Source organism: Bufo gargarizans, chromosome 9 (genome assembly GCF_014858855.1).
Source record: "Bufo gargarizans isolate SCDJY-AF-19 chromosome 9, ASM1485885v1, whole genome shotgun sequence".
NCBI classification, from domain to species: domain Eukaryota; kingdom Metazoa; phylum Chordata; class Amphibia; order Anura; family Bufonidae; genus Bufo; species Bufo gargarizans.
In genome coordinates, this window is record NC_058088.1 from 129,104,138 (window position 1) to 129,124,603 (window position 20,466).

Below are 20,466 nucleotides of genomic sequence, written 5' to 3' on the forward strand. Positions count from 1 at the left end.
GAACAGGCATTCCTGTAATGCACTACGGATGTGTGAATGGACTCTAAGGGCTCGTTCACATGAACGTTTTTTGCGTTCCGTATTAGGGAAGTTCTTTGAGTTCCGTATACGGAACCATTTATTTCAATGGTTACGCCCAAAAAACTGAATGGACTCCGTATGCATTCCATTTCCATTCAAAAATAGTACATGTCCTATTATCACGTTCCGTGGCTCCATTCAAGTCAATGGGTCCGCAAAAAAAATAAAAATAAGGAACACATACAGAATATACTCCGTATGTCTTCCGTATCTGTTCCGTTTTTTTATTCTATGTAACTACTGTATACGCTATACGGAAAAACAAAATGGAACCGGAAACACTACTGAAAACAAATGAAAAAATGAAAAACGGATCCGTTAAAAATGGCCCACAAAACACTCCAAGAGCCATACAGTTGTGTGAACAAGCCCTAAGACTCATTTCACAAAAGTTAGTTTTCCATCCAGCTGCAATCTGTTTTTCCAGTGGACAACATCTGGATTAAACCCTGAACCATTCATTTCAATAGGCATACAGATATAGATGGTCAGTGAGAAACAATCTGGCCAAGAAAATCCACAGCATATGTTTTTCATGCATGGCTGGTCCTGTCAAATCAATGGGTCAGTGAAATTACGGATGTAAAATGGATACAATCCTAATGGAAAAAAGTTAAACACTGAATGCAATTGCAGACAAAATATTATTCAAAGTGCATGCAAAACCATCAGTACCGCACTGAACAGACCCTGGCGCATTTCGTATCGCTAGGGTGGCCACATTCACAACCACAAAAAGGAGGACAACCTAGGCCATGCCTTTTACCCGTTTTGTCCCACACACCACCTGTAAGCCACGCCGCTCTGGCAGTAACTGGATGAAACTTACTGGAGTAGTTTTATCAAAACTGGAGTAAAGGAAAACTAGCTTAGTTGGCCAGAGCAACCAATCAAATTCCAGCTTTCATTTTTCAAAGGAGCTCTGAAAAATGAAAGTTGATATCCAATTGGTTGCTATGGGCAACTAAGCAAGTCTTCTTTACACCAATCTTGAGAAATCTGCCCCACTATGTTAACCCCTTAATGTTTTGCTCCCTCGCAATGCTTGGCCAGCCTAGTACAGGCAGCAAGCCAAGTGACCAAGTGCTTGTACCTGGGGGTGTAGCGGTAGCAGTTGCTACCAGGCCCAGGAGCCTGAGGGGGCACAAAGACCCTTGTGCCGCATAAGAAGACCCCGGTATTACAGAAAGTGCATGATGGGAGGGCTCTATTATAGATTTAACCGCCTCTGGACCGCCTAACGCAGATCTGCGGTCCGGAGGCGGCAGCTGTGCGCTCAACGACGCATCGGCGCGTCATCTCGCGATACCCGAGATTTCCTGTGAACAGGTGCGCGTGTTCACAGGAACTGAAGGTAAGCGAGTGGATCTCCAGCCTGCCAGCGGCGATCGTTCGCTGGCAGGCTGGAGATGTGATTTTTTTTAACCCCTAACAGGTATATTAGACGCTGTTTTGATAACAGCGTCTAATATACCTGCTACCTGGTCCTCTGGTGGTCCCTTTTGTTTGGATCGACCACCAGAGGACACAGGTAGCTGTGTAAAGTAGCACCAAACACCACCTACACTACACCCCCCTGTCACTTATTAACCCCTTATGAACCCCTGATCACTTCATATAGACTCCCTGATCACCCCCCTGTCATTGATCACCCCCCTGTCATTGATCACCCCCCTGTCATTGATCACCCCCCTGTCATTGATCACCCCCCTGTCATTGATCACCCCCCCCTGTCATTGATCACCCCCCCCTGTCATTGATCACCCCCCCCTGTCATTGATCACCCCCCCCTGTAAGGCTCCATTCAGACGTCCGTATGATTTTTACGGATCCACAGATACATGGATCAGATCCGCAAAACACATACGGACGTCTGAATGGAGCCTTACAGGGGGGTGATCAATGACAAGGGGGTGATCACCTATATAGACTTCCTGATCAACCCCCTGTCATTGATCACCCCCCTGTCATTGATCACCCCCCTGTAAGGCTCCATTCAGACGTCCGTATGCGTTTTGCGGATCCGATCCATGTATCCGTGGATCCGTAAAAATCATACAGACGTCTGAATGGAGCCTTACAGGGGGGTGATCAATGTCTGGGATCCAAATGTCTAAAAATGCCCTCCTAAAAGGAATTTGGGCCGCTTTGCACATCTAGGCTGCAAAAAAGTGTCACACATCTGGTATCGCCGTACTCAGGAGAAGTTGGGGAATGTGTTTTGGGGTGTCATTTTACATATACCCATGCTGGGTGAGAAAAATATCCTGGCAAAAGACAACATTTCCCATTTTTTTATACAAAGTTGGCATTTGACCAAGATATTTATCTCACCCATGTGCATAAATGTAAAGTTATGCACATGGGAAGGAAAAATGCAAGTCACCTGTACATACTAAATGGTAAAACACTCGGTAACACTGACATGGAAAAGGATCTAGGAATTTTAATAAACAGCAAACTAAGCTGCAAAAAACAGTGTCAGGCAGCTGCTGCCAAGGCCAACAAGATAATGGGTTGCATCAGAAGGGGCATAGATTCCCGTGATAAGAACATAGTCCTACCACTTTACAAATCGCTAGTCAGACCACACATGGAGTACTATGTACAGTTCTGGGCTCCTGTAAACAAGGCAGACATAGCAGAGCTGGAGAAGGTCCAGAGGAGGGCATCTAAAGTAATAACTGGAATGGGGCAACTACAGTACCCTGAAAGATTATCAAAATTAGGGTTATTCACTTTAGAAAAAAGACTGAGGGGAGATCTAATTAATATGTATAAATATATCAGGGGTCAGTACAGAAATCTATCCCATCAGCTATTTATCCCCAGGACGGTGACTGTGACGAGGGGACATCCTCTGCGTCTGGAGGAAAGAAGGTTTGTACACAAACATAGAAGAGGATTCTTTACGGTAAGAGCAATGAGACTATGGAACTCTCTGCCTGAGAAGGTGGTGATGGTGAGTACAATAAAGGAATTCAAGAGGGGCCTGGATGTATTTCTGGAGTGTAATAATATTACAGGCTATAGCTACTAGAGAGGAGTCGTTGATCCAGGGAGTTATTCTGATTGCCTGATTGGAGTCGGGAAGGAATTTTTTATTCCCCTAAAGTTAGGAAAATTGGCTTCTACCTCACAGTTTTTTTTTTTTGTTTTTTTTTGCCTTCCTCTGGATCAACTTGCGGGATAACAGGCCGAACTGGATGGACAAATGTCTTTTTTCGGCCTTATGTACTATGTTACAGCATGGGTATATGTAAAATGACACCCCAAAACACATTCCCCAACTTCTCCTGAGTACGGCGATACCAGATGTGTGACACTTTTTTGCAGCCTAGGTGGGCAAAGGGGCTCACATTCCAAAGAGCATCTTTCGGGTTTCACCGGTTATTTTTTACAGATTTTGATTGCAAACTACTTCTCACGCATATGGGCCCCTAAAATGCCAGGGCAGTATAACTACCCCACAAGTGACCCCATTTTGGAAAGAAGACACCTCAGGGTATTCTGTGAGGGGCATGGCGAGTTCCTAGATTTTTTTTATTTTTTGTCACAAGTTAGTGGAATATGAGACTTTGTAAGAAAAAAATAAAATAAAAAATAAATCATCATTTTCCGCTAACTTGTGACAAAAAATAAAAAGTTCTATGAACTCACTATGCCCATCAGTGAATACCTTAGGGTGTCTACTTTCCGAAATGGGGTCATTTGTGGGGTGTTTGTACTGTCTGGGCATTGTAGAACCTCAGGAAACATGACAGGTGCTCAGAAAGTCAGAGCTGCTTCAAAAAGCGGAAATTCACATTTTTGTACCATAGTTTGTAAACGCTATAACTTTTACCCAAACCATTTTTTTTTTTATCAAAGACATGTAGAACAATAAATTTAGCAAAAAATGTATATATGGATGTCATTTTTTTTTGCAAAATTTTACAACTTAAAGTGAAAAATGTCATTTTTTTGCAAAAAAATAGTTAAATTTTGATTAATATAAAAAAAAAAAAAGTAAAAATGTCAGCAGCAATGAAATACCACCAAATGAAAGCTCTATTAGTGAGAAGAAAAGGAGGTAAAATTCATTTGGGTGGTAAGTTGTATGACCGAGCAATAAACGGTGAAAGTAGTGTAGTGCAGAAGTGTAAAAAGTGGCCTGGTCATCAAGGGGGTTTCAGCTAGCGGGGTTGACGTGGTTAATGTGCTCCCTTGCCACAGAGAACCGAGGGACAGGGGGCCCAAGCTAACCTCTTGCACCAGGGCCCATGAGCCTTTAGCTGCGCCCCTGCTTGCACCATGTGGAATGCCTTTTCTATGGCTCACAAACATGAAGACTGGGCATTTACAGGGTGCTGCCAGGATTTATTTCAGTCTTGAATCCACAGGCGTATCTAGATTCTACTCGGTCACGAGGGGAATAGAGACAAAAAGGAGGGATAGGGGGCGCACAATAGGATAGTACGTCCAAAACAAGTAGAAATTGCTTGGAAGACAAAGGCGCTCACCTTTTAGGGTTGGGCTAGAGATAGTGCTGTGCCTATTGTAGACTTGTAAAACAATAGACCCTTTTTTCCAGGAATGCTGCCGCTGGAGTCTCTGGGATCGGATGCCCAATCCCCCAAAGGATACTTGTAGGAGAGGACGTTCTGTCAGGCGCAAAATCACAGGTATAGCAGGTCTCTCCTGGTGCCAAATGGCTTCCAGACCAGGAGAGACCTGCTATACCAGTGCTTTTGCGCCTGAGCAGAACTTCCTCGCTGGGGCTCCTGATGCCAGTGTTGCCTTGTGGTCAGGCTAGAGACACGGGGACACGCAGACCTCTGCTCGCGCGGGCCTGGCTGCTGCTCTCACGCTCAGTCATTACAGCCACTTCCCGCTCTGTGACTGGCGGGAGGACGCAAGCTCTTCAGTCACCGTTGGACAGGCTCAGCACCGAATAGCTTCGGTCCCTCCAGTCACGGAGCGGACTTAGGTCACTGCCGGCCGGTGTGGCTGTAGTGCAGGACGGCTGTCTGACTCCCAGGCGTCCGCCCAGGCCTGATGAAGAACCAGGAGCCGGACGTCTGGACACCCTACTTAGCGCTCCTGTGAAGGAGGCCCGAGTGAGAGTCAGGAGGTTTTCACCGTCGGAACTCTCATTTGAAAAGAGGCCTAAGTTGAATTACAAATTATATTAATACATTTAGTGGCACGTGCCAAGAAATATGGGTGGTGCAGAATAGGCATGTTACGGCCATCCTGATATTAGAAGGTCAGGTCTGTGAGCGCGGTATGCACAGCAGCCACACTGTAGCACTCTTCATAAAGTCACTCAGTACGAAAGGGTTAAAGCATACCAAGTGTTCCCTCTCAGAAAGGGCCTATGATGGTGGGCTGCGATTGCCTGACAATTGCCTCCTTATTTCCCAGGCTGACACAGACACTCCCTGCTTACCCCCAGGGGCACAGACGCTGCCTGGGGTGGGATGTGATCCCACACATCCAAAACATACAGGGTCCTTTCTACTCTTTCCAAACATGCAGCCCGCCTCTGCAGCAGAGTATGTCATCAAGGGCATGTAATTAACCCCTGCACAGACAGAGCCCTGTACTGAACTGCCCCAGGAACATTCCTTACAGAGGAGGCCGAAGAGTGAGGTCAGGGAGACATGAGACCCCATCCTCAACAGTATCACCCTGTTAACCTCGGATTCAATGATCTGACCATTCCTGTGGCGTCGGGAAGGATAGTAGCTCCATAAGCCCCAAACCAGGAAGAAATAGTGGAACTGGACGTCTAAGCAGGCGGCCACCATCTAATAAGAACCGTGCATTGCTACAGAATATGGCCTCTCATTCAGAATGACAGCAGGCAGCCAACAGAGCTATGTACTATGCATTCACTTTATCCCTCATCTGTGCGGCGTCCAAATCTTATTATATCTCAGGGAGCCCTAGATGACAACCAACGTCACCCAGGTCTTGGCATACACCTCCTTAACCACTGTATACCTCAGAGGTCTAGGAAAGCTGGCTAAACAAGCCTTGTTGGAGAGGTAAGGGTCCCTATTCACACCATTTTTGTCAGGCGTTTTTTTGGACCATAAACACCTGAACAGCAGCATCTCTTTTTGCTGCATTTTCTTTCAGGCATTTCTTGCAGACATTATGTTTGAACAGTAGCGTGTTATTCATAGGATTTGTCCCTAATAGAGAAGGGAACAATAGTCTGCTCGTCAGTGAAGGAGACTGCTGCTTGCCATCGCTCGTCCCCATACAGAATGATTTTTTTGCTGTCACCAGACCATTATTACACGGCACGATTTGCCGCCGGCAAACAAATATTTAGCATGCTTAAAAATTGTGATTGCCCGATGAACCAGCGTTTGCTTATTACTCTCGTAATCAGCGATGATCTACCCAACTATCTCCAGGTCTAATAAGGCCTCTTTCACACTAGCGTGGCAGATTACAAAGAACATCTCTTAGCAACCACCAGTGAAAAACGCATCGCACCCGCACTTGCTTCCGGATGCGATGCATTTTTCACTAATGCCCCATTCACTTCTATGGGGTCAGGGCTGCATGAGAAACACAGAATATAGAACATGCTGCTTTTCACGCAACGCAGAACTGATGCATGAAAAAAATACTCATGTACACAAACCCATTGAAATGAATGGGTCAGTATTCAGTGTGGGTGCTATGGGTTCACGCCACGCATTGCATCCGCGCGGAAAACTTGCTCATGTGAAAGGGGCCTAAGGGTGCATTCACACGCTGCAGAAATTTCCAGACCTTAAAATCAGTTTCATGCCTTTGAACAGGGTGACAAGCACATGGATTTCTACAAGGCTCAGGCCGAGTTCACACGAACGTGTGTGACCTGTGGCTGTATTGCGGCCCGAAAATTGCAGGCCGCAATACACGGCCACAGTTCCGTGGGCATTCCGCATCACAGATGCGGACCCATTCACTTCAATGGGTCCACAAATACTGAATTACGGAACGGGACCCCTCGGAAGCACTACGGAGTGCTTCCTTGGGGTTGCGTCCCGTACTTCCGTTCCGCAAAAAGATAGAACATGTCCGATCTTTTTGCGGAACGGGTGGATCGCGAACCCATTAAAGTGAATGGGTCCGCAATCCGATGTGGCTGACCTACGGCCGGCGATCATGCATTGCGGTCTGCAATTTGCAGGCCACAGCACGAGCACAAGTCACACACGTTCGTGTAAACTCGACCTCATTCAGATGAATGGAACTGATTTTTAGTTGTGGAAAATACTGCAATAAAATCAGCGGTTTGTGAAGGCGCTCTTATGAACAAAAACGACAGTAGCAAAAACAGGTTTGTTTGTCCTCTATTCCCCACAGACCTTCAGCTAATATCTGGAGCTGCTTATTTACCACAAAAATTGCAGCAAAAAAAAAAAAAAACAAATGCAAAAAACACCTCTAAAAATGCAGAAAGTGCAGAAAACGTCATAAAAAAAAACCTACATGAACTCAGCGTTTCCAGAAGCAAACAGCACCACTGATAGCTCAGAATTTGACAAATGAGGTTGACTGAAGGATTTACAGTATATTAAGGCTTTAAATCAATAATAAATTAGGCTGACTCACAGTATATTGGCATGCACAAAATGACCTTATTCCAGATCAGTGTGTGTATATATAATGCGGAGCTCACGCATGTATCTATAAAACTGGAGTACTCCAATAAATGTGACCTCTTTGCTTTCAGATATTTTCTCCCATATACAGAGTAATTTGACAACTTAAGATTATAACAATCGTATAACTATGTGCGATTTTACCAGTAGTTGGAACCTTTGTGGTTTGAAGGAAAATGTCCTTTTTGCGATTTTCAAATGGTGGAAAATTTGTGCTCAAACAGCGCTTGCAGATGGTAGATACCTTGCTTTCAGCCTGTGCTCACTCGTGTTGGTCTACGTGGCGTCCCACGTGACGAACCAGGGAAAGGATTCGCTGGCCCAGATAGGTGCAATAGAATACGCGACTCACTGATGTCTGACGTAGCTGGTATAGCAGAATCAGATTGACGTGATCGATATAGCAGAGTCAAATCGGTACATAGAAAATACTGTCACAGGCGGATCGGCTGAGATGGTATTTTAGCCTGGTATCACTTGGTGACGGTATTGGACTCACCACCCTCGATGTATGCAAACTCGATAGAATAAAAATATTCGCAAAGTCCTTTAGCGATAATTGGGATATATTAAGGCTTTGTTCATGATAGCATCATGGCTTCTATCCATAAGAAAGTCATAACTGCTGACAGATCCATTTCTGAAGATCCCTTTGTCATCTAGTTCACACCTTAGTTTGTCTCCAATCTGAGACAATGGGGGACATATCACTGGGACGCGCACCTACATCGAGAACGGAGCGGGGAAGGTGGTGGCCGGAGGACCATGGGTTTCCCCAGGTCTGCCACCACCAAGCGTTCTCCCCATAGTATTGAATCGGAGCGAACAGCGCCTGCGCAGCCACTGCTCCCATTCATTTCTATGAAGCCAACGGAAATAGGCAGCGTTCGGCTAATTTCGGCGGCCCAATAGAAATGAATGGAACAGTGCACCCTCCACAACTTTCAGGGCTCCGTTCTTAGTGTAGGTGCGGGCCCCAGAGGACCCGCACCTATCAGACAATGGGAGCATATCCTACCGATATGCCCCCATTGTCCGAGATGGGAAAACCCCTTTAACTGATCCGGCAGGCTGTCCCAGCAAAGAACAGCCTGCTGGAGTTCACGGGATGCAGTCTAGCCGGATATTGCCGTTCACTGCCGGACCCCATTGACTATAATTGGATAGGTTTGACTGGACAAAGACCAATGCATGCAGAGTTTTATGTCTGGCCGAAACCCAGCACTCATACAGGAAACCGGCTGGATCCCACCATAGTCAATGGGGTCTGGAGGTGGACGGCAGTATCAGGCTAGGCCAGATCCAGTCAACTCTGGCAGGCTATCCTCTGCCAGAACAATGAAACAGAGGTGTGAACCTAGCTGTAGGCTATGGTTACACAGTGACATTGTCCGTACCGCACAGCCAAAGATCGAAGTGCTGCCTGTATCACAAAAAATGGAAATGAATGCGGTTGCGCTGCAACCTGCAACACAAGAAATCCAAACCGGGAGGATTTCTTTCAGCTGTTGTACTGCGGTAACTTGGACTCATTTTCATTAGTCGCGATGCACTATACCGCAACCTTTGGACGTGTGGCTGTCATATTATAGTAACTTGGACTCATTTTCATTAGTCGCGATGCACTATACTGCAATGTCTGGACGTGTGGCTGTTGTATTGCGGTAACTTGAACTCATTTTCATTAGTCGCGATGCACTATACTGCAATCTTTGGACGTGTGGCTGTCATATTATAGTAACTTGGACTCATTTTCATTAGTCGCGATGCACTATACTGCAATGTCTGGACGTGTGGCTGTTGTATTGCGGTAACTTGAACTCATTTTCATTAGTCGCGATGCACTATACTGCAATCTTTGGACGTGTGTCTGACGTATTATAGTAACTTGGACTCATTTTCATTTGTTGTGATGCGAGCAGCACTATACTGCAATGTCTGGACGTGTGGCTGTTGTATTGCGGTAACTTGGACTCATTTTCATTAGTTGTGATACGTACAACACTATACCGCAATCTTTGGACGTGTGTCTTACGTATTATAGTAACTTGGACTCATTTTCATTTGTTGTGATGCGAGCAGCACTATACTGCAATGTCTGGACGTGTGGCTGTTGTATTGCGGTAACTTGGACTCATTTTCATTAGTTGTGATACGTACAACACTATACCGCAATCTTTGGACGTGTGTCTTACGTATTATAGTAACTTGGACTCATTTTCATTTGTTGTGATGCGAGCAGCACTATACCGCAATCTTTGGAAGTGCGGCTCTATGCTAGCCGACCCAAAAAATATCAGAACCCATTATGGAAAGACAAAGATGTGAACAGAACCTTAGTGGAGATGTAAGTGGGGAAAGGGGTGCTCTTGTATTGGGGAATCATTGTATTGCCGAGGACTTCTTTGACAGTAGTCTGTGTGTCTTAGGCTACTCTCACGCTGGCGTTTTGGCTTTCTGTTTGCGAGATCCGTTCAGGGCTTTCACAAGCGGTCCAAAACGGATCAGTTTTCATTCTAATGCATTCTGAATAGAAAAGAATCAGCTCAAAATGCATCAGTTCAGTCTCCATTCCACTTGCAGCGTTTTCGTGTTCGTCTAATGAAACTGAGCCAAACGGATCCAATGGGGACGGATCCATTTTCACCTACACAATCTGGCACAATAGAAAATGGATGCGTCCTTCATTAACTTTCAATGGAGTTCATGACAGATCCGTTTTGGCTATGTTAAAGATAATACAAATGGATCCGTTCTGAACGGATGTAGACGGTTGTATTATCTGAATGGATCCATCCATGACGGATCCGCACAAAACGCGAGTGTTACTTGTGTTGGTAAGTCTTTCTGGAAAAACCTGAGTGTGTGCACAGCTCCTCTGAATATGTTAGTGCTATACACACACAACAGGGAGAGAAATACATTGGCGCAAATGTTGTTCAGACTTTTTTTCCGTGGATCTTATGTCATCTGGATAACTGAGCCTCAGAAATCTGCAGTGACAGCAGCAACATCCTGTCACCTCCCACATGCCAAATCTCCCCCTACATCCTGCCTCGGAGTCCTCCAAGGAGTGACAAATGTAAAGCGCTCCGAGGCCTGCTGCGACACTAATACACCAGTATATAAGCAATTTCTTGGAGGGTCCTTGTCCTGCTTTATAGTCACCCCTTCCTGCCTTCCTCAGAATCCTACAGATTGGGAAGCTCCCTAAAGGGAACATTTTAAATCCTGGCAACTTTGGCTTTCTTAGACAAGTATTTCCTGCTATAGGAGAACTCCCAGAAAAGCTGCATTTCTGGAAAGCACACAGTTTTTTTCACTCCAGAAATGAATGTGAATAGAGCCCATGGCGCCTTATAATCACAGGCAGCCCCCTATGCCATGCAGTTATTTGTATATTGTGTAGAATATGGATCCGTTCACCGTTTCCTCTGGAGCGGAGGGATGTGGAGAAAGCTGAGGAAGAGTAAAATAAGGTAGCATCATAGAAACTAACTCAGCTCCAACTTCATGAGTCGCTGGCATCACCCCACTATCTTACGTCTGCCACCCACTGTGCCATATTGTAACCCCGCTGTGCCACTTGTATCTTCAAGAAGTCAAAATCAATATTAATCACTGAAAAAAAAAAAAAATTAACAAAACATAGCCGGAGTAAATGATATCACACTGTCATTGACATTTTCCTCCTAGAGGGCAAACGCAGAGCCAGATCTGTCATTTAACCCTTTAGCATCTTGATTAACAGTCTGAGTTAGGATAGTGATATATAAACCGCAGACAGCACATTAGAAAAATCACACTTGTGCCAGATAACAAATTCAGCTCTGCTAAACATATACAATCACAAAGGAAACTAACCAAACATGTCAAAGCTCCAGTATAGCACACCCAGCCTTACCATTCTTGCTTCTCTTAGTCCTGATCCTATTCATTGGGCTGCATGGGTTTAGCCCCAGTGGAGGGGGCACAATCCTGGGAAGGACAGGGGCTGAACATACAGGGAGAGGTTGCAGCTCTCCTACACATAGCCTGCTAATGGCAGCATCTGGCCCTGCTGACCTCACTAAACTCCCTTCCTCCAAGAACAAATGTTCCATGCACAACCCTAGCAGTCCTGGGACAGCCCATTGGGTGGGAAGAGGAAAAAGGGAGAGTGTTGCTTTAACCTCTTCACTGCCTGCCATAAACCTCTGGCTTCTGGAGCTTACAATACAGCTAGCAGATCTGTATACTTGTGTATAGCTCAGCACCAATGCCTGGCCCGCACTAATTGACAATCTTCTCATGGACTTTTCCAATCCCACCAACTGTGTAGCTGAGTGTCCAATTAATAGTGTCTTAGTCCGGGGGGAGGACTCAGGCCCACACCACTGGCCTTCAGAAATGGTTATTACTCTGTGGTATCGTTCCTCCAATTCTTAGGGTATGGATGTGTTTTATGCTCTCAGCCATTCCTAAATGATGTTACAGCAAACATAGACTGACAGATATTAGACATACCCCCCACTCCAGGTATTGAGCTCAAGTCTACCCTTTTTTTCAGCTGTGGCATTTTATTGCAGGGGTTATACAGTTTTAGAGTTTATTTACCTTTAATATAAAATAAAAGACTAGTTTTTAAATGCAGTCTTGTATAGCTACGGATACAGCAGCAGATCTTTTATTATAAGGAGTAATTGCATGAACTTTTATTCTGCCCGTTTATGCTCCTGCAAGTGCACTGGAGGCGGAGCTTCAATGTGAAGTGCTCTCTGCGCGGCTTCACAACCCCTCCCCCCTGCTCTGAGTGACAGCTCTTGTTTGGATGTCACCACCACATGCTGCTGCAGTGTTAACGCCATGTCAGTGCTGCCTCGTGTGGATTTACCTTCAGAAGAAGCCACTGAGGGTAAAATGAGGGTCATGGGACCAGTCATTTCCAGATAAAAGGAGATGCCAGTGTTGGAATATCTGCCATAAACCCTTTTAGGCTACATTAACACAACAGTGAAAGACAGACATGGGTAGGAGTTTTTTTAATGGCTGGCACATGTCCGTTTTAAGAACAATGGTAGTCTATGGGGTTATTCACACGGTAGTTTTTTTTTATGGCCAGTGACATCGAAAGCTGGAACGTGTTCTATCATGTCCGTATTCACTGAGCAACAGCCCCTATACAATTTAAGGGGACCGTTTTTACCATCCGTTTCTCAGAAAGGCATACGTGAAAAAAACGTCCATTAACAATTGACAGTTTATTAGTTTTTAACTGACATTTGTTCACTGTCATGTGAATATAGCCTTAAAGGGTTTTTCCAAGACTTTAATACTAACTAGAAAAGCTAAAATTTCTGGGGAAATTGTGTGAAGTGTTCTTGCCTCCACCAGTAGGTTACAACTGGAGTGGGTGGAGTAACTGGGCGGAGTGGCTTGAGTAACTGTTGTGTGGTTGGAGTGGCTGGAGTAACTGTGGAAAGGTTGGACTGGGCAGAGTAACTTTATGGACTGGGCAGAGTAATTGTGTGGAGTGTTTGGAGTGAGTAAAGATAGTAAACATTACACTTACCAATCGATTGATCAAATTTAAAGTGCACATGGCAAGCTTGATAGAGTGAGAAATGCATTTCAACTTTTATTTATTTATATAGCACATTTAATTTGAATGTTGTTGCCCAAAGTGCTTCACAGTTACATTAAAACATACATTTATAAAAACATTAGCAGCCGATTTGTGTAGGTGGGCTTGAAAATGAGGGAGTGGTGGCAGTTTAGAAATCATGTCCTAATTTTTCAGCTCACACGCTAGCTTTTGTCACTCTGCTCACACACGTGGGTTCCTATGGCAACTCACTCTACAGCAAGGGCAGAGAAGAGCGGTTAAAAACAAACTGCTCCAACTTGCTCACTTCACTGGCGGTTGCCATCTTCAAATGGTTGTAGTTTACAAATTATAAATCCTACAGTGAAATGCCAGACCTACATTTTGATGCATAGTATGTCTCTGAAATATTAAAAATGAAGGCACAGTCGCAGTTTAAAAATTGCCCTTCAAATTTGAGGTGGCTAGAGTGGAGTTTCAATGAATGTCAATGGGCGGCGTGAGTTACAAACAAATGGTCATATTGTGAAAACCATCAGGACTATGGCTTAGCCGTGGTTTAGAAATCATGTCCTGATTTTTCAGCTCACACTCTAGCTTTTGTCAGCTCCCACTCTAGTTTTGAACATTCCGCCATTCATTCCTACGGGACCAATTTCTCCACAAAAACACTGATATTTCGTGAACCATTCGGTATATTACTGTCTATGTAGTGTAAAAACTGTGGGAGGAGTTAGGATGGTAGATTTGGCTATAATAATAATATATATGTGAGATAACAGTAAGTGGTCTTGCCATGTAAGAACACTTAATTACCTATCCTCTGGATAGGCCATCAGTATCTGATGGGTGGGGGTTTAACACCCAGGACCTCCGTCGATCAGCTGTTCGATAAGGCAGTGGTGCTTGAGGTAGCACCCCAACTTTTCCTAGGCCGAGTGACAACATGTTCATCGGTCACATGGTCTAAGCGCAGCTCAGCCCCATAGAAGTGAATGGCATTGAGCACGATACCAAGCACAAAACACTATACAATGTGCGGCGCTGTGCTTGGTGAGGAGTGCCGCTGCAGCTGATCAGCGGGGGTCCCAAGTTTTGGACCCCCACCGATCAGATACTGATGACCTATCCAGAGGATAGGTCATCAGTTATAATAAAGTCTCGGAAAACCCTTTTAAGACCAGTTTCCTGAAGTGGACTTATGAAGTGGATGACAGACATATTTTCCAAAGCCACCACTAGGGGGAACTCGGTGCATAGAGATTTTACAGTTTCCATTAAGTTCAATGATAACTATAACTATAAATGCAAGTGAAACAGGGGGCACAAGACCCTCCTGATGCTGTTTTGGTAGTTCCCTGATTAATTAAAGTGGCTTCATAAAAAAGTGATCTCTGACACCTAATATCCCAGACATATTGCCACATAGCATGTAATTGTGCTTTACATGTTACCGCTCCTGGAGCAGCTTGTGTCTGGGTCTTGCATACACAGAGTAAGTGATAAATTATATGCAGAATGAGATCTGGCAATGGAGCTGTTTATACGAATGTCTGACTTTTATACACCAATAGCCCGAAATTCCCAGATGTTGGTGAGTCTAGTTGCACCGAAATAGCTTCCTTCTTTCCTCTAGGTGATTAGTTAACCTCTTCCCTGCCTGACTGCAATTCCATAGTAATAATAGAGCAGACCAGTGTGCACATGAAAGTTAAATCAAAATAATGTCCTCAATAACTTCCATATAAATGAGGACGATGACTTACAGTATAAAGAATTTTATATTTAAAGTCGCAAAAAAATCTGCAGTTGCTGCATCTCACATTGCAACACCATTGAAATAGATTATATGAAATGTCGCCGTGTAGCTAAACCCAACTGGCCATACACATTTAATAGCTGTCGGCCGACATACATCTCTCCCGTTTCCCTCCCGGGTTCCCCATATCCGAACATGCCGGTTTATGGTATGGGGAGAGTGGAGAATGCCGCTACCAGACAGTTCCAGCCGTGGCTTATCTCCCGGGAAGACAAAAGGATGGGTTGAAAAATATAAATTTCGTCCAATTTCTGGTCGGAAATACCCCACACACTGTGTGTACCCCGAATCCGCTGCTCTCACATTATAATGAGTATTACATTTAAAAATTTATCAGATTTTGTGCCACATGTGACTCCCTTCTATGGTGATCTGAGCTCTTGGAGGTGACCTGCAAAAGATCCAGGTATTGTGCCCGCAATATGGCTGCTAAACACAACTACATTACAGCCACCTGAAACCCACTTTCTTTAGGCACACAGAGGAGATCCACTGTAAGGGGCTTGTGCAGCCACAATATGGCCGCCACAAATCCATTTCACAAAGGATTGACGTTTTGTTCTTCAATAAAAGTTTCAATTAATGTAAAGTATACTATTAAAAGAGGACTTGTTGCCACTCCTGACATGTCTATTTTAGTAAACCCCCATATTTTACATTAAATAATAATTTAGAAGCATCTTTTCTTAGAATTGTGTTGTGCCATTCCTCTGTTATTCCTCCTAGAAGTGCATACATTAACAACTGGAGGTTACTGCTTGGGGTGTTTTCCTGTGCACTCTGACATTACCCAATCAGACCTTTGACAACTTAACAGGTGTCAATTTAGTCATACATTTCTAGAAGGAATAACAGAGCAAAGGCACAATTCAGATCAGTTAAACATACATGCCATATTCGGAGTGATGACAAGTTTTAAAGTAAAGATGCCCATGGCTCTATTTGATGGGGTGTTGAATTCTTAGGAATCTTCATAAACAAAGCTAAAGGTATGAAGAAGTCTATTATCGTTAATAAAAAAAATGAAGTGCGTTGAAAGGTAATGGTCTGTGCAGAAAATGAGTGAAAGTGTCACAGGGCACTTGTGAAATGAAGCGCAACTGCAACGCCCGTGCACAATGCCAATCTATGCACCTCCAGGTCAGGAGCGGGTCAGAGCATGACAGGCCCACAAAATGGCTGGACTACCAAAACTGTCCTACTAGGCGAAAAACACATACAGGCCAATCACAGCAGAGTGCTGGCAACTATCAGTTTGTCAGGAAATGTTGCCAAAAACGCTGTGATAAATCTATGTTTTGTAGGCTTCTATTTTAACCTTCAAACCAGGTCAGGTCTCCTAACATCAAGGACAGGTGCACACACGTTGGCTAATCATCAGTTTGAGGGCTTAGGAAGACCGCAGAGGGCACCTGTCCTGGTTGTTGTTAGATTGGTTCTCACATCCACATAATTGCCATCTTGTGTAGGATGTCTCTTGTGCTACTTGTGGTCCGCCGCAGGCACCCTCCACTGTATGCTTTTTTGCTGGGGATCGCCATTAGCAACGGGCCACAGGAGCTGCCCCCCTGGGCATAGATGCACAACTGCATGTGGGTTTGAGCGCTTCCTGGCTGCTTAACACCTGCCGCTATTCTCGTCACGTCAGGTCTTAACCCAACGGCAGGACGGATCCGACAGGGTGTCAGAAGCATGCTGGTTATGTCCCACTGCTATATACACAGATCAGAACGCTGCACCAATACAAATATACCCGCAGCACATTTAATTACTGCAGTACAATTATTATTGCCGCTGGCGTTCCCACAGCGCACGTCGATGCACTTGTCGTGGACATGACGTATCACTACAGCTTTCCATTTACTAACTGTAGGAGTAACAAGGCTCAGTATAAACAGTAAATGGTTTTAATACAGGTCACGTCCTTTGCTGCATACTTTCTAAACCTCAGAATGTTGAGTATAGCCAGGCAATATGATGTTTCACATGCCAGCTCACATTCACATAGTCACGGGGACAAAATGCAATAAGCAGTGTGCTGTAATACCAGCCAATGGGGATTCCAGATTTACTAGCTTGGTACAGAAATGGTAACGCAATGCATCCTACCCCTGACCACCACCAGAGTTTATGGCTAGAAGATAGAGGGTCTGAGGTCTGATGTAAGATAGTTTTTTTCTAATTTTGCTCATCTAAAACCAAGGTGTGCCTTATAATCCGACGCATCTTATAAAGCGAAAAATACAGTACTTTTTTTTCCATCAATGTAGTCATATGAGGGCTTGTTTTTTGCAGAACAAGTTGTAGTTTTAACGGCACCGTTTTGGTATACACATAATTAACTGGTTAATTTTTATTAACTTTTTCTGAGGGGATGGGAAAAGCAGCAATACTGCCGCAGATTTTTTAAGTTGTAAATTTCTCAGTGTTCACTTTACAGCATAAATAACATAATAAGGCCCCTTTCACGAGACGTGAAACGTGACATGAACGCTTAGCACCCACACTGAATCCTGACCCATTCATTTCAGTGGGTCTGTGTACATGAGTATTTTTTTTCATGCATCAGTTCTGCGTTGCGTGAAAAACGCAGCATGTTCTATATTCAGTGTTTCTCACACAGCCCTGGCCCCATAGAATTGAGTGTGGCTTCAGTGAAAAACGCATCGCATCCGGAAGCAAGTGTGGGTGCGATGCGCTTTTCACTGGTGGTTGCTGTTGTTTGTAAACCTTCAGTTTTTTATCACACGTGTGAAAAACGCATCAAAATGCATTGCACCTGCACGGAAAAAACTGAACGCAATTGCAGACAAAACTAACTGAAATTGCTTACAAAATGGTGCGAGTTTCACTCATCCAGACCTAATCTGTCACGCTCATATGAAAAGGGGCCTACTTTTGCACAATCCCTTTTTTTCAAAGAAAATGTTTTTTGCAACGCCACATCCCAAGACCCATAACTTTTTTGTTTTTCTTCCTACAGAGCCATGTGGGGGCTTGACTTTTGTGGCACGACTTGTAGTTTTATTTATTATCTATACTGCATAGCACCATCTTGGTGTGGCCCATGTTTTTAAGGGGGTTTCTACAGTTGACTATAACAACAGTGCTGTAGGAAGTACTCACTAACAGTGATGGTCAGTTCGCAGTGTTCGCCGACGAACACATGCGATCTGCCATCTTCACTCCCAAGTCCGGCGATGCAGAGGTAAGTCCTTACCTGTGCCTGAGGCGCTCGCCGCTCTGAAACACATGCGGTCACCGGGAGCAGGCAGTTCCGAGAAAGAGGCCTAAGGCTAGTTTCACACTAGCAGCAGGGGACTCCGGCGGGTGAACAGCCTGTCAGATCCGTCCTGCCACTAGTTCACATGTGCCCCTGGAATCCCGCTCCGTCCCCATTGACTATAATGGGGGCAGAGTTCCAGCAGCAGCACGGCAGTGTGCGGCGAGAGGCAGCCAGAATAAAAGTACTGCATGTGGTACTTTTAGTCGGTCTGCCTCTTGCCGCGCGCTGCCATGCTGCCGCCGGAACTCCACCTCTGCCCCTATTATAGTCAATGGGGACGGAGTGTCAGTCCGGGGGCACACGTGAACTAGTGGCAGGACGGATCAGACAGGCTGTTCACCCACCGGAACAGCCTGCCGGACTCCCCTGCCGCTAATGGTGGCCACCCGACAGTTTAGGGAGGGTGGGCAGGGACTGGTGGTCCCTCCCCCCTTTTCCCCCACCTTTTGTATGGGTTCCCCCTGGCCCCATTTGGTAGATGCAGGAGGGGGTTAATGCTGGGATCCGGGTTAGAGGGGAGGAGGCGGGTGTCCAGCAGGGCATATAAGCCACTGTCCCGACTCGTCTCTCCCTCTTTGAGCGGAAGCGCGGTGTCCCTCCCTCCCTGTAAGCTGGCAGTTTGGTTTCTTTGTTTCAATTTGTGGTTTTGTATGTGGTTGGGGTTGAACTCTTTAAGTAGGCAAGGTGCCTGGTTGAATTTGTAAGTCACAGCTGGCGGCAGGTTAATACAACGGAGAGGTGTTGGAGGCAAATGGGCGGAACTGCCCGCTGGGAGACCAGCGGCTGGCAGAGCGCACGGTGCTAAGGTTTATGGTTTTGCCGTTTAAATAATTAGCTGTGGCCGATTACCACCCAACAACAATAAAGTGGTTAAAAGATGAACAGTGTCAGTGTCCTTATTAAAGGGTTTTCTGGGTATTGGTATGAGGGCCAGAAGGAGGATGGAGTTACCCCCTACCCTTTTTCCTGATTATACCGACAGTTTGTGAAACTAGCCTTAGCCTTACAATCCACATTATGGTACCATATTACACAATAAAAAAGTCTACTAAAAATCCCATGTAAGCTACAGTTGGAAAAATGACCCAGATATCATAATAAAACAAAATTAATAAGCTCTGTAATATCCTATAAAATCATAATAATATGTAACTAACCACTAGAGGACAAGATGAGAAAATTCCCACCTAATAATACCGAAATAACATACTACTATATACCGCAGACCCCCCCAAAAGGATAGTACATCATAGTCCAAGGATGAGGGAAGAAACAGAAAAGGGGAGGGGGTACTGCACCACAAATCAAAATGCTGGTACTTTGATGAGACATCAACAACACAATAAAGACCTAATTACCAATCAATACAATTGTACGGTAACCAAATCAGTTGTGTCGGCACCATACATAAAATACATCAGCCATAAGGTCACTAAGTAAGGGTTCTTTCACACTTGCGTTGTGAGGAGCTACCAGAGCTGCCTGCTGGATTCGGAAATCCATATGCAAACGGATATCATTTGTAGACGGATCCGGATGCGGATCAGTCTGACAAATGCATTGAAATACCGGATCCGTCTCTCCGGTGTCATCCGGAAAAACGGATCCAGTTTTTATTATATTCACATTTTTAATGGACTGCGCATGCAGACAGATCCGTCAATGCGTCAATTTTAATGCCGGATCCGGCGCTAATACATTTCAATGGAAATTAGTGCTGAGATATTTTCTCCGGCCAAATACCGTAAGAGGGACTGAACTGATGCATCCTGATGCATACTGAACAGAATGCTCTCCATTCAGAATGCATTAGGATCAGCTTTTTTTCGGTATTGTCCCCCTAGGACGGAACTCGATATTGGAAAATAATAAAGTACCCTAACAAGCACTTAAACATGAATATAATACGTCAGTACTACCCTGACCAACAGCACACGACATAAGAAGTACTGCTGTAAACTCAAATAATGTAGACTCAGGCATACAATCCAAATACAAAAACCCTCACCTACCGTTGGACATATTGAGGGGTCTCTGGCCTAGA

General features: G+C 44.8%; 1 protein-coding gene across 4 annotated transcripts in view; it reads right to left on the reverse strand.

The window, feature by feature from the left end:
* The window catches only part of STARD8 (StAR related lipid transfer domain containing 8), a 226,777-nt gene that overhangs the window by 90,787 nt on the left and 115,524 nt on the right, over positions 1–20,466 (reverse strand). Inside the window, exon 1 of one of the 4 annotated variants that reach the window (XM_044305496.1) lies at positions 11,638–11,783. The exons of the other annotated variants lie outside the window; for them this stretch is intronic. Within the exon in view, the coding sequence (XP_044161431.1) occupies positions 11,638–11,671 (34 nt within the window). The 5' untranslated portion in view covers positions 11,672–11,783. Of the gene's footprint in view, positions 1–11,637; positions 11,784–20,466 lie in introns of those variants that run through there. 4 annotated transcript variants of the gene reach the window in all.